This window comes from Chrysemys picta, chromosome 1, assembly GCF_011386835.1.
Source record: "Chrysemys picta bellii isolate R12L10 chromosome 1, ASM1138683v2, whole genome shotgun sequence".
Taxonomy (NCBI): Eukaryota; Metazoa; Chordata; order Testudines; family Emydidae; genus Chrysemys; species Chrysemys picta.
This window is the reverse complement of record NC_088791.1, coordinates 220059529-220074525: the sequence shown is the minus strand read 5'-3', so window position 1 is coordinate 220074525 and position 14997 is coordinate 220059529. Positions and strand designations below refer to the sequence as shown.

At 42.4% G+C, this 14997-nt stretch overlaps 1 protein-coding gene across 6 annotated transcripts in view; it reads left to right on the top strand.

Annotated features, from left to right (window-relative positions):
- GLRA2 (glycine receptor alpha 2) overlaps positions 1-14997 on the top strand; it is a 167474-nt gene that overhangs the window by 113377 nt on the left and 39100 nt on the right. For all 6 annotated transcript variants that reach the window (XM_005287810.5, XM_065580548.1, XM_042840179.2 and 3 more), the window contains one exon: positions 13481-13630. In XM_005287810.5, coding sequence (XP_005287867.1) covers positions 13481-13630 — 150 coding nt within the window. The remainder of the gene's footprint in view (positions 1-13480; positions 13631-14997) is intronic.

The window sequence follows — 14997 nt, the reverse complement described above, 5'->3', positions numbered from 1 at the left end:
TAACATAGAATCTGAACTCAGATGTTAGACTTTGCCCATATAACATCAGACAGCAGCCCAATGCACATGTTAACAACAAACTAATGTTAATGATCAGGGTGGTATTATGGTTTTAGTGAATTACAGGAATTTGGTGTGTGCAGTGTTTGTCTTTATATGCTGAAGGACAAGGAGTTGCAGGTGGAGCTCCATGTCTGTGCAACTGGTTGCCACATGTGGGTGTTAAGGTATTATGTTAAAAAAGCTTCCTTTGCATGGATATTTCCTTGCTGTCAAGTGATTGTGTCAGCAGGTCCTTAAGCATCCTGAACTATAATCAAAGGTTTGGTTGTTGGAACAACATTCGGTTCAAGGCGTTTTTTAGGAAGGGAAAGTGTTGTGAACCTGACAAATATGTTTACAAAATAAAAATTAAAGTGAAAATGAGACCTTATGCAAAATATATCTTCTGCAGCTGTGAGGAAAGAAGCACTTAAGTGTTACTGTAGCCTGTGCTTTAAAAAATGGAAAGTCCTTTTGAATATCTCTTTACTGCTTGACTGGTCTCATGTCATAGCATAGAGAAAAATACCATAAACAATAAAAAAGCACTGAACATATTTATGTTGAGGGTTCCTTTCCCTCTTGTAATCTGGGATTGTTTACCTCACAAATATTCATTTTCTCCCAAATCCCATTTGGAATGAGTTCATGATGCAGTGATCTTACCATGAAAGTTACCCTGCGTTTCAGCAGCTCCCCAGAATTCCTAAAAGTTGTGCTCAGCAAATTGTAGCTGGATGGTGAGGATAGCCCTGTGTTTAAAGCACTAGTCTGATAGGCAAGAAAGCTGGTTTTCTATTCCCAGCTGTGTTGCTGACTTTCCATGTGGACCTGGGTCAGTTGTTTAGTAATAATTTCTACCTTGGTTTTCTCATCTGTAAAATGGGGCTAATAGTATTTTCTAGTCATGCAGGGATAATATGAGGCATAATTAATGTTTGTAAATTACTGTAAGACCCTTGGTAGGAAGAGCTATAGAAATTCTGAGCATTGTTATTTAAATCAGTGGTTCTCAAACTTGGGCCGCCGCTTGTTCAGGGAAAGCCCCTGGCGGGCCGGGCCGGTTTGTTTACCTGTCGCATTCGCAGGTTCGGCCGATGGTGGCTCCCATTGGCCATGGTTCGCCGCTCCAGGCCAATGGGGCTATGGGAAGGACGGCCAGCACATCCCTCGTCCCGCAGCACCCATTGGCCTGGAGCGGCGAACCGCGGCCAGTGGGAGCTGCAATCGGCCGAACCTGCGGACGCGGCAGGTAAACAAACTGGCCCAGCCCACCAGGGGCTTTCCCTGAACAAGCGGCGGCCCAAGTTTGAGAACCGCTGATTTAAATAACCACTAAGTATAGTCTACTCCCTCCCAATGTGATGTTCTTTTATGCAGGAGTTTTTATTTCTCTGGATCTTCTTCTGGCTTGGTGGCCTGATTTTTAATTTGTTTGTTTTTCATCACAAGCATTGTGGACTCATAATGGCAGGTGAGTAAATGTCAGCTTATGTGAGAAGCATTTACGAGGGTTCACCAACAAGGCAAACACTTCACTGCAGCGCTAATAAAGAATGATAGTGGAAGTGTTACTGAAATTCCTGACATCTATTAATAACTTATCAGCCATAAAGATATCTTTTAAATATAGCTTTGAAGTTTTTCTCTTCTAGCCATGTGTCACGCCTCTCTTCAATCTGCTAGCAGGGTCATTATTTTTAAACAACAATTTTTCAGACATGCTTATCCTTAATATATACATTATAATAAATATATTCTTACCAGGGTGGTATGTTCTACAATTCTGCATAGCGATACAAGACTCTTCTTTTGGTCCATACAGGAATTAGAACACTGCATGTTGCTGCTAACTCTGATGATTTATTACGGAAGATGTGGCTTATAAATTTCAGCTGGCTACCAGAGAGGTGGGTGAGAACCTTTTCTCTGGTCAGAAGGAACTAGAGGCAGAAAGAGATTGGTGCTGCAGGAACCCATAGGGCCAACTGGTGTTGCCGAGAAAACTCAGGGTGAGGTCCTGCTGTTGTTGTTTGATTTACCAATAAAACCAGTGCCTCGAAAGTAGGGTGGGCATGACACCTGCTCACAATTAACATTTGTCATCTTCTGTACCAAAATTAGCATGTCCTGTGAATAGAATTTTCTAGTAAACAAATGTGAGTGTTTTAAAATGTCAGGAAAGAATTGTGATTTCAAAACCCGAGGTACATGATTTAAAACCCTGTGCAGTGTGTTTTCTGAGCTTCTTTAAAGTGTTGAGAGTTAAAGAAAGAGTTAAAGTGACTCAGTACATTGCTGGTAAAACTCCAGGCCTTCACTGATCCCTGAGGAGGCAAAAGGGAGGCAGCTTGTGCCCAATTCCAGGGCAACCAAAGCCATTTTCTTACCTGGCACAGATTAGGTCGGCCCTGATGTTCTTCTGAGTTACACTTTGACTGCAATAGCCCCTATGAGCCATTGCAGAATTACCTGGACATAAGAATGCCTTGGCCCATCCCCCTTATGCACTTGACATACCTCCCACACACACACACGCCAGTCCATGCCAGCTCTGGCTTGTCCCTGGGCCTACTGTGGGGAGCGAGGCACAAAGCTTACTCTGTGACATCCTTGGAGGAACTCTTGCACCAACAATATTTGGTTACCCTTTATGCTGGCACTGCAGGGAAATGGTGAATCATATTGGTGAACAAAATGTCTTTCTTCTTCCTTAGAATCATAGAATCATAGAATATCAGGGTTGGAAGGGACCTCAGGAGGTCATCTAGTCCAACGCCCTGCTCAAAGTAGGACCAATCCCAGCCAGGGCTTTGTCAAGCCTGACCTTAAAAACCAATAAGGAAGGAGATTCCACCACCTCCCTAGGTAACCCATTCCAGTGCTTCACCACCCTCCTCGTGAAAAAGTTTTTTCCAAATATCCAACCTAAACCTCCCTCACTGCAACTTGAGACCATCACTCCTTGTTCTGTCATCTGCTACCACTGAGAACAGTCTAGATCCATCTTCTTTGGAACCCCCTTTCAGGTAGTTGAAAGCAGCTATCAAATCCCCCCTCATTCTTCTCTTCTGCAGACTAAATAACCCCAGTTCCCTCAGCCTCTCCTCATAAGTCATGTGCTCCAACCCCCTAATCATTTTTGTTGCCCTCTGCTGGACTCTTTCCAATTTTTCCACATCCTTCTTGTAGTGTAGGGCCCAGAACTGGACACAGCACTCTAGATGAGGCCTCACCAATGTCGAATAGAGGGGAATGATCACGTCCCTCGATCTGCTGGCAATGCCCCTACTTATACAGCCCAAAATGCCGTTAGCCTTCTTGGCAACAAGGGCACACTGTCGATTCATATCCAGCTTCTCGTCCACTGTAACCCCTAGGTCCTTTCCTGCAGAATTGCTGCCTAGCCGCTCGGTCCCTAGTCTGTAGCAGTGCATAGGATTCTTCCAACCTAAGTGCAGGACTCTGCACTTGTCCTTGTTCAACCTCATCAGATTTCTTTTGGCCCAATCCTCTAATTTGTCTAGGTCCCTCTGTATCCTATCCCTACCCTCCAGTGTATCTACCACTCCTCCCAGTTTAGTGTCATCTTAGTAAAACAGTAGCCCAGGGAGCGTAGGAAGGAGAAGCAATGGAAACACCTACTAACTCCATATGTAGTACGTGAGTAACTGGGGATCTACCACAGGACATCGTGACTTTGTGTTCTGTGAGATGGTATGTACTCTCAGCAAGTGGCCAACCTGCATTGACAACCCGATATGTTTGATGTAACAGCACAGGTCTGCCACTTTACAAGTAGAGGTAAGGGAACCCGGAGGGGTTTTGTGTGTACTGGAGAGTTCAGTGAGCCTGACCCTGAATGCTATTTCTTCCCTGACAGTGGAATACACTCTTCACCAAACAGGGGAGGGCAGAGAGTGGGTGGCTTCTCTCAAGCCTTATTTGCTCTGAAAGTTTGTGCTGCACTATAATGAAGTTGTACGGCAAACATCAAGTAAGCTTAAGCTTTCCTTGTTCGGGTTCAGCAGACTTGAACATGTCTTGCTCATGTGTGGTCAGATTCCCATGCAAACCATTCCCCCAGCCCTGGTTACATTGCTGTGGTCCTACAGTTTCTAAGACAACTCTTCATTGAGGGAACTGCAAAATCCTGCTCATAAGCTTACAGCTGTAGTTTTGATGCATCTGAAGAAGTGGGTTTCTTACCCATTAAAAGCTTATGCCCAAATAAATTTGTTAGTCTTTAAGATGCCACCGGACTCCTCGTTGTTTTTATAGCTGTACTTTTGGATTGCCTCCATCTGTGGAGAGGAGCCCCTGCAGACACTTTTACAGCTTGGCGATATTCAGATACAGGCTTTTCCAATCCAGAGGGAAGAAGCTCGTTAAGCTGGAACTTTGGCTGCAGGAAATACAGAATATTATCACACACCTGGTATGTTTAGCAGCAGCCAGTGGGTTAGGAACAAGGATCAAATCTTGAAGCACGGGCCTCTCTGTTTAATCATGCATTTCTGTCATGCGGGGGGAACGGGAGGGGAGCTACTAAGAACCCAGCCAAGGGATCCTTATGCCACAAAAAGTGACTTATTTATTTCTCTGGAATGTGGAAGGGAGAAAATAGATGTATCCCCTACAAATGAATGCCTAGTTAATGGGCCTCTGCACAACAGGCACCAAACATCCTTCATGGAGGAGGAGCCTGCGCACGCCTCTCATCAGCCTCAGCAATTGTCATGGTCAGGCCACCTATGCTAGATACCTGGCCCTGCAACATTGGTTGCCGCTGAGGGTTCCTTCCCTGAGCCTGGCTTTGAGGTAGCACAGTTTCAAGCCGACAAAGCCCTTGGTAATAGAGTAGTAGAGTTCAGATGAAAATATTATAGTGCAGATCAGAAAGTAGAGGTGAGAATGGAGTTTTACCCAAAGTTTGCCACTTGCAGACAAAGCCCTATCACTTGGCTCTGCTTCCAAACATCCAAATCCCTGCCAATCTGAACCGTAATTCAGCAGGCCACTTTATATCCCTAACAGCATGGGAGACCACTGCATTCTGATCTGCTGTGTTAGCATCAGTGTTTCAGAAAGTGATTCTGGTCAATCAGCATCATCAGAGAAAATGAATATAAAGTGTGATGCTATCTATTCTGTTCTACCCTGGCTGCAAGTGCATAGTGGTCATTAGCACTTCTGGGAGTTACGCATGCGCACTGAGGGGGAAAATATACTCCCAGTCAATTGGTTTTCTGCTTCTTCATTCCAAAGGCTGAATTTATTCTCTTTAGGTTTGTAAATACAGCTGGATCATAATTAACTTTAATTAAAAAACAGAAAAGAAAGAAGTTTCTGGGTCAGACATCTCAGACCATCCAGGACAATTAGAATTTGATTACAAATACTGCTCTGAAATTGAAAAATGAATTGATTGAGTCATTCAACCCAGCATAATGTGAACAGGAAAAATATCATGTCGGTTGGTTGTTTTGGGTCTGCTTTGGGTTGTTTGGGCCTGGTTTGATCTCAGAGGCATGCAATCCAGGATGCAGACCGTTGGCCAGTTAGTTCAATTGTGTGGTAATGCAAGCCACTCATAATATCCTGTTTGTCAGTCTTTTTTTCCAAATATAGGAAGAGGATAATTTGATAGGATGCACATTCAGATACTTTTTGTCACATGATTTTATCTAAAAACTACCCACAAAGAACACACTTGCCTGGCTTACATGCTTTGATCTGATGAAGGTAGCAATTCTGAATATAATGCCAAAAGTATCAGACAGGCTTACATCTAAGGATGATGCTTAACCCTTCCAAAACCATAAGCGTGTGCTGAAGTAACAGATTAGGAAAACAGTATGTGTGGACAAGAGTGAGCATAATGTAATGGGGCATCTGATTTCTCCATGCTCAATTGTTTAATCTGATGTTGTTGTTAGTGTTGGTAGGGCAATTGTCACTAACCAAAGGACTTGTTTAAGTTATCTATTACTAACACGGAGAGACTGACAGTCACAAAAATAAGCAAATGCCTTTTATCTCCAAATTATGCCTTGGAGGAAGTCTACAACTTAGGGAAGAGGAGGAGCAGAACGAGAGGGAAGAAATACATGAGTCTTTTGTCTAATCACAAACAGAAGAGATCAAGAGTTAAAAAGCGTATTGCCCTAGGCATACTTTTTTCTAATTTTAGGTTCTTGTTGTTTGGTTCAGTGAACTGGATCACTTTTAATGGTTCGCTTAGTTATGACTACCATAGAAACTACAGTATGGTAAATGTGGGTTAGAATGTACTGTAGTTACCTGAACAATAGCACTATTTTTGTGCTATCGAGTAGAAAAAACAATAAATGCATGTACACATACACACACCTGGTATCAGTCACAACAACTACATTGTCAGTTGTCAATTGTGTGGTTATTATTTGGCTTACATGGAAGAATGGGGTTCACTGATTCTGACTTCTCATTATTTGAAAACAGCCATGCACGAGGTCATTCTATTCAAAGGTCAAAGAATACTAAGATCTGGAGCAATTCTGCCCAACCAGGTAGCAAATATGACAGCATCCTAGCTGGCAGCAGCTGAATTGAATGAAGATTATTACTCACCTCAGATGAACCAATCAGCTAGAATAAGTAAATGCCACATATTCTGCTTGGTTCTTCAGAGGAAAATAAAGAATGTTCTGGACTTCAGTTAATATCCATTTTGAACAAATGAAACTTCAGAAATTAGTGACCACAGCAAAGAGATTTACTGATATTTCTGATGCAGCCATTCAGAATGTATATAACAATGCATGTACTGATTTCTTGTTTCAGTGAATCTTAAAAATGTTTAAGTATATTATCTCTCAAGATAAATACTGGCCTTGATCTTGGTCAAATTGTACCTCTCAAGTTAATACATTTTTGCAGTGGAAGTTAGTGTCAGCATGTTGCTCTGTGTATGATTTTTAACAATTGTATTTTTGTTTCAAAATCCTATTAGCGGTCTTTGTTTCCTGAAGCATACCATGGTGTTGTATCTTCTATTTCATCTTTCAGAGTTGTTTTCATCAGTGGTCATTCTACCCATGTCCATATCTACCTAGGAACTTAAAATTTAGGGCCCACATTTTCATATGTGAGTACCTAAATAAGTGTTGACTTTATTGAGAGCGAGGGTGTTTGGCACTTCTGAAAATCAGTTTAAGTTCTTATGTTTAGGCAGTTCTTGAGTGTTGTAGCTATCTCTGCTGTGCACACTACACTGATTTACAAGAATTTTAAAGTTAAAAATTGCAACTATCATGCTCCAGGAGTAGCATGCCGAGGAGGACTCTGGTAGCACAGCTGCAGTGGAGCTGCACTGCTGGAAAGAAAGGGGTCTTCTGAGGGCTAGAGTTGGTGTGGAGGTACAGGATCTACACCATGGGTGGCCCTGTCCTTCCATCATCCTCCTGCAGGATCAGCCAGGTTTGGGGGTAGGCCCCAGCACACCCAATGGAACAGAACTCTGCAAGTGATCTTCATGGAGATTTCCTCACAGAGTTCCATCCCATGAGTTTTAATATTGGAGTGGGTGGTCTAGGCTAAAGCATTTACTAAGGCAAATTCAGTATATACTTGATGCCAAAGTTCAGTACTGACATAAGTAGGTACCGCCTTATTGTCTTCAGTTATGCTTCATTTTATGCTGGCTATCACCCAGAGAATCTGGCTTTTGAAATTAGAGGGTACAAATGACAATCTGGAAAGTATTGCAAAGACAGAGACTAGCACAATATATCAGGGAGGTTAGGAACATGGACTTGAATTAACAAAACAAGATTCAGATTGGGAAAATGCAAGTTAATACATTAGGCCCAAAATAAGTACAGTTACTACGCAGGAGATACTTGGAAAATAGTAAAGCCAAAAATGATCTGAAGTGAGAATGGGCAGCAAAACAGATATTAGCTTGGGTGGCAAGCTGGTCCCTCCTTGAGGGGCCTCCTGTGGCAGGCCATGGCAGAACAGGTGTACCTATCTCTGTCCCCATGGTTCAGCCTTAAAAGAAATATAATCTCTCTGTGTCCAGGTATAATTTATTCCTGTGCATGTACAATCGTTCACAGAACCCTCGTGATAAAACCAGTCTTCCAAACCCCCAAACTACAACTGGTACAATCACAGCCATTTTCCATGCCCTCTCCCAGGGCATAATTTCCAGCTCGCCCTCCCATGAGTCCATCTCCAGTCTGTTCCCAGACACTTTCTGCCTTTGTTCCAGGGCTACACTCTCCAGGACATCCAACTGAGAGCTCCCAGATTTTCTTCTTTCCTGCAACTCTTGCCTGGTAGGTAGCCCCAAGTCAGGAATCCCATGACTAAGACATCCACTCACACAGTCAGGCATCCCTACCTGTGAATCCTGTCCCTGCCCAGAGAACATCCCCCCTGGATCAACTCTTGATCTGGGCTCAATTTCATGCAGCCCTCCATTCCGGCCTGCTTCCTGCCTGAGTCCTACCCTTCCAGCATCAATCCTCCTGAGTTGGGCTCAGCTTCTCCTACCCAGGTTGGTTCTTCCCCTTGTTTCTCAGGGTCTCTTCACAAGCTCTCCTGTAACTCAGCAGGGCTTCCCCAGCCTGGCCATTCCCAGGGCCGCCCAGAGCAGGGGGAAAGTGGGGCAATTTGCCCTGGGCCTCACAGAGGCCCCATGAGCCCTGGCCGAGAATCCCTTTTCTCACTCAGCGACGCTCCGAGTCTGCGGCGGCAGCGGCATTTCGGCGGCGGGGGGCCCTTCAGTCGCTCCGAGTCTTCGGCAGCATTTCGGTGGCGGGGGACCCTTCAGCGCTTGCCAAAGACGCGGAGGGACTGCAGGGCCCCCCGCCGCCAAAATGCTGCCACCGCAGACTTGGAGCGCCGCCCGGTGATTACAAGCTCCCCCGCTTTGCCCCAGGACCCCTGAATCCTCTGGGCGGCCCTGGCCATTCCTCCAAATCAACCTTTTGTTCTTCCTAACAGCTCTCCTCTCAGCTCTCCTCTGCTCCTGATTCTCCCCTGGGTCTCTCCTTTCCTCCTCAGGCAGCTCTCACCTGCCCTTCTCTGTCTATCTCACTCGGTCTATGGTGAGGCAACTCTTTCTTGTCCGTCTCCTTACTCTCCCTTTATAAGGTCCTGTTGCCTTCTTTTAACCCCACCTGGGAAGCAGTTTATAAATCACAGGTAAATTGAACCCTGCTTCCTCTTAAAGGGGTCAGTCAACCTATGACAGCTTGCAAACACAGCTGACTGAAATTTTTCATTCATAAAACTTTTCTGTGAGGAAAATATGGTTTCACTGAAACCAAAGAATTAAGCAAATTGTCAGTTCCAGTGGAAATTGTTGATTTTTTTGTGGAAAGAAACGTGGAAATGTAAATTTTCATTTCAAATTGATGTTTTGAAACAAAACAACAATTTTTGTTGTGTTGTCACACAAAATGTCATTTAGGTTTTTAAAACTTAAAAAGAAATGACATAAAATGTTACCATTTTGTACTGAAATGTTAATTGACAACTATTTTTGTTTAGTTTTGATCAAAAGTAACACCTTTCCAATTTGAAACTTTTTAGAATTTTTCATTCCATGACATTTTCCAATTTGGACCAGAAACTAATTTCAAAGTGTCAAAATTTCCCACTGAATGAAAATTCAGTTTTCTAAAAGTCTTGGCATGCAGTGTGAGATGCTGCAAAAACAAGACCTAACATGATTTTGTACTTCATATCACAAATCCAAGAGTATGTTCTTGATACGATTCTATCTAACAATACAGGTATTTATATGGTTCTCATCACTATATCATCTAAGCACTTACTATCATTAATGCAGTTACACTCACATCTCACCTGGGAGAAAGGGAAGTATCTTTAATCCCCAGTTTACCACTTAGGGTACATCTACACTACAGCGGGGAGTCGATTTAAGATACGCAAATTCAGCTACGTGAATAGCGTAGCTGAATTCGACGTATTGCAGCCGACTTACCCCGTTGTGAGGACGGCGGCAAAATCGACTTCTGCCGCTTTTTGTCGGCGGCGCTTACTACCACCTCCGCTGGTGGAGTTAGAGCGCCGATTCGGGGATCGATTGTCGCGTCCCAACGGGACGCGATAAATCGATTCCCGAGAGGTCGATTTCTACCCGCCGATTCAGGCGGGTAGTATAGACCAGACCCTACTGAACTGAGTCAGGGAGACTAAATGATTTGCCCAAAGTCACACAGGAAATCTGTCCTGAGCCAGAAATTGAACTTTCATCTGGATTGATCCATGAATGACAAGTCAGTGACAATGCCTTAACCACAAGATCCAAGACCATTCTTTCTCCCACATTCAACCAAGAAGAATGCTGCATTCAGTTTATGGCACTTGGATACATTTAGCAAGATATAAAATGGAGGAAATTCAGTGAATTAAAATTAAAATGATTAAGAGGTTGGGGGTTTAATTTGAGGAAACATTTTTAAGGGGCCAAATTCTGTGCTGACTTACAACTTAGGGAACTACAACCAAGTCAGTGGGTTTGCAGAAGTATGAGTCAGAGCAGAAATTAGTATAGTTTGGCCAAATATCAACTAAGAGAAAATAAGAAAGGTGTAAATGCTAAAAAGGAAGAGGAATTGCTCTGTCACATTTATTATGTTCAGCCTTATCATGCCTGGTTCTTGGTGCAGACAGACCTCATTCTGAAAAACTTTCCTCATTAACTCATCCTAAAACATTTACATAGCATCTGAATAATTTATATAATTTATGGTGTGATTGGTAGGGAGCCATTAACTCTCTAAAAAAGCCACTAGAGGGGAAGCTCTGCAACATAAGGTACATGGCAATTGAGTGAGTTAAAGAAAGAAAAATACAAGAAATGCTTAATGGACTTTCTGAATGTGATAAAACTGAACAAAGCAACGGTTCCAAACATCAAATTCTAAAAATACTCTAGAGTAGGGCGAGCCAATGTGCTAAGACTTTTTAAAGGTTTTCTGGAGGTCACTCTTCAAAAAAACCAAACCTTTTCAATTACACTAGAGAGAGAGAAAATATTTCCTCAGAATTTGCAGTATTTCCTATATAAGGAATTACAGAAAATGCTGAGGTAAATTGAACTAGATATCAAGGGCAAAAGTGGAAAGTTTTCAAAGGTAACCACTGTGTTTTTTGTGTCCAGGAATTACCTTGGGGCATTAGCTCGCTGTAGACGGATAATGGCACAAGTAGGGAACAATCTCACCACATATGCAGACTGTGGCAAATAAACAGCTGGGATTGTGGGTATGGAAATCAAGGAGGCTGGAGAAATAGTGCTGTTTGGTGAGGAATAGGGCAGAACTGAAGGAAGAGAAAATAGACTTGTAGTGGAGGAAGCCCATAGGACCTCTTATGTTACTTTTTTCTTTATTTTTTTTCACCACAATGTGACTACTGTTAGTTAGTTTGTATGGGTCTGGAGAAGAAGTGAGTCCTTTAGAAGGATTTGAACAAGCAGAGGGAAACGGTGTGACTGAGAGATTGTTCCATATATTGGGGAACTTGGAAAAAGGCACAAAGATTGATTTCAAAGCATTACATGGGGTTTTTAGCTACATCAGTCACTTTACTAGGATTGCATAGGTAAAATGATGCATAGTGCTTTGGAAATGAAGGGATTGATGTTACCCTATTATAGGACTTTTGCCTTTTTTAAATGTAGCATTACATTGCGATTGCTTTCTTTTCCTCATGAGCACTGTGTAATGCAGAGGCATGGGAGTCATAGAATTATATATCAGAGTGGTAGCCGTGTTAGTCTGTATCCACAAAAACAACGAGGAGTCCGGTGGCACCTTAAAGCCCAATAGACTTATTTGGGCATAAGCTTTCATGGGTAAAAAACACACTGAAAGTTTATGCCCAAATAAATCTGTTAGTCTTTAAGGTGCCACTGGACTCCTCATTGTTTTTATAGAATCATAGAATATTAGGGTTGGAAGAGACCTCAGGAGGTCATCTAGTCCAATCCCCTGCTCAAAGCAGGACCAACCCAACTAAATCATCCCAGCCAGATGAGTCAATAGAGGGTAACACAAGTTAGGCAGCTATCAAGTATGCTGCTGTTACCACTCGCGTGATTCCAGCTGAGCAAGATGGAGTTAAAATAATACAGCTAGCTCAGCAACTGTGTGGATGCAATTTACAGCAGCACTACATAAGTGGCAGGAAGGCTAACTCAGGAGTTCCTTTATTATGTTGCCCTCAGTGCCTTATGCACATGAGCACAGGATTTGCTCAATCAGAAATGCTGATCCTTGGGGCTTCATGTCCCACAATGCAATCTCTCTGGCAGCACATTCCAGGTGTTTGTGCATTCCAATTTGATTACTAAGGTATTTTTACATGAAAACAAGCTGCACCTTTAAAGATGGTAACAAACAATCACAATGCCAATTAAAGCTATGTTTTTGAAGAAATTATAGTGGCTTGATTATTAATATATGTCAGCCTGTGGCCCATGTTTTCCAGATTGCCTGGAACATGGAGGGGTTTACACTATGCTTTGCAGAATGCCTAAATACTGCTGCTGAACATTCCTACAAGGGTGTGGGCTGCAACTTCAAATACACATACTTTGCATCTAATTTAAATGCCTGGTTTCCTAATTTTATACCAGGCTACTAACCCCACCATATCTCACCCTACTGACATATCTAGTTTGGCCACTCTACACTATGAGTGGCAAACATGACTAGACTCATACGCTCTGGGCAGCAGGTGAGCCTCCAGTGAATGCTAAGTAGCAATGCTCAGAATCTCTGAAATTCTCTGCATGCTGCCCAGTGTCATGCAGGACAAAGCCTTATATCCTTTCTACAATTCTTTAAATACACAATTTAATTCCTCTGCACATAGGGCCTTCTAAGCCCTCCATGCATAGGGCCATCCTTAGCACACTGATATTAATGGAAATGCTCCGATAGACCACTATGGGTTTTCATAAGGCTGAAGCTGTTCATATGCAAAAACAAATGAAATGGGCATGCCCTGTTAGAAGTGTGAAAAGGTGACCAATAGCAAAGAAACAAAGTAGCTTTGATAATATGTGCAAAGGGGCCCACTGCAGAGAATTGGCCAATGTGTCTACTAAAAGTACTGAAGAGTTAGACAGATATGATGTGGCCTTACCTGTTCTGTCATTCAGAAAACTGTGAGTACTTATTGAGTGCAGATGTTCACTTTGCAGTATACTGTTCAGCCACTAGATGTGTCAGTGTGCTTTATAGTGTTCTAGACATAGAGTGGAGACAAAGCTGGAACTCATGCTATGTTGAAGTCTGTTTGTTTGTGTTTGTACTTGTAGATGTTTTCTGTAATAATAATCTCCTATTTAAGAAGAACTGTGATTCCATATGTGAGTCTTATCAGGCATTCTGTTTCTATTCTCTTTTAGGTCTCCTATGTAAAAGCTATTGACATCTGGATGGCTGTGTGCCTTCTCTTTGTGTTTGCTGCATTACTGGAATATGCAGCAGTCAACTTTGTTTCAAGGCAACACAAGGAGTTTCTGAGGCTTAGAAGAAGACAAAAGAGACAAAACAAGGTACTGCTACTTTAAACTCACATTCTAAAACTTACTTTCCAATGACTGATAAATGGAGTTGAAAACTTGCAACAGGTTCCATCTGCAGTTCATTACCCTTATAAATAGGTGTCAGTGGATTGGTCATTGATCCTGTGTGTCTCATTCTCCAACCAGACTTCCTGAGGCAATTGTGACTTCATGTGTTAAATACCAGATATATTAGGCTGTAGATATTTTTAATCTTCAATTTTTACACTACCCTGGATGCAACTTCATTGGTACCCAGGAAACTGGGAGTGCTACTGTAAACAGGGCATCATTTTTTGTTTTGTTTTACCTCTGTGCCTTCTAGACCTGCTGAGGCCAGAACCTTCCTGAGACTTGTCTAATGCTCCCACTGTACTGCTACTAGCATTGAAATGGAAGGTGTGTTTTTTTTTTAAATCTAGTATAGGAAAGACCACCATTCTGCTTCATTTGTACTGGTTGGAATTAGGAATGATTTCATTGAGTTCAGTGGAGTTATGTGTGAAACTGGTAAGAGAGAGATCAGGACCAGGGATTGATCTTTCTTGTCCAGATTCTACTACTTTGCAATTTGTTGACTATACAGACCTGAAATTGCTTAAAAACACAAACAAACAAAAAACAAAGGATCAAGTCATCCCATACCATTAACCTGAAACTTAGATCAGAAACTTGTTTTATCCTGAATACCAATCTGTGAGCATTTCCCATTTATTCAGGAAACAGAAACATCTTTCCTGAAGTTTTATTGTAATATAAGAGACATAAATACTTGGAAATAGGCCTTACATTCAATTTTAGGACAGCAGAGCTCATTCCCACAATTATAAGAACTTTGCATTATACAACTTCTTTATATCTAAAGCTGTCTCCAGTGCAGCTGGAAGCATGCTTCCTGGCATGGGTAGACAAACACACACTAGTTCTGCTCGAGCTTGTGCGCTAAAAATAGCAGGGTAGCTGCCTGAGTGCAAGTCCACCCTGGCTGACTAACCTGAACCTCCGTCCATGCTACCCTGGCTACACTGCTATATTTAGTGCTCTAGATTCAGCACACTCCCAGCTGCATTTTAGACATACCCTTAGTCATCACAGTAGGAACATTCAAGTTTAACCCCTGTGTTTGAGTTTATAGTAGGTTGTATAAATGTATCAGGCAGGAAAGGCACAGAAATATTTGTGTTTGGAGAGTTTTGTTTAACAAATGTTTAACTTAAGGGGTGGTCTTGGAAGGAATCCGGTCTTGTCCTCTGATCTAGTGCTATTGTCAGGTGAATAGAGATTCCCATTAAGATTCAATTCCCCCTGTAGGTATGTGTAAGATACAATTCCAAATCTGCAGGCATGTGTGCCAGAAT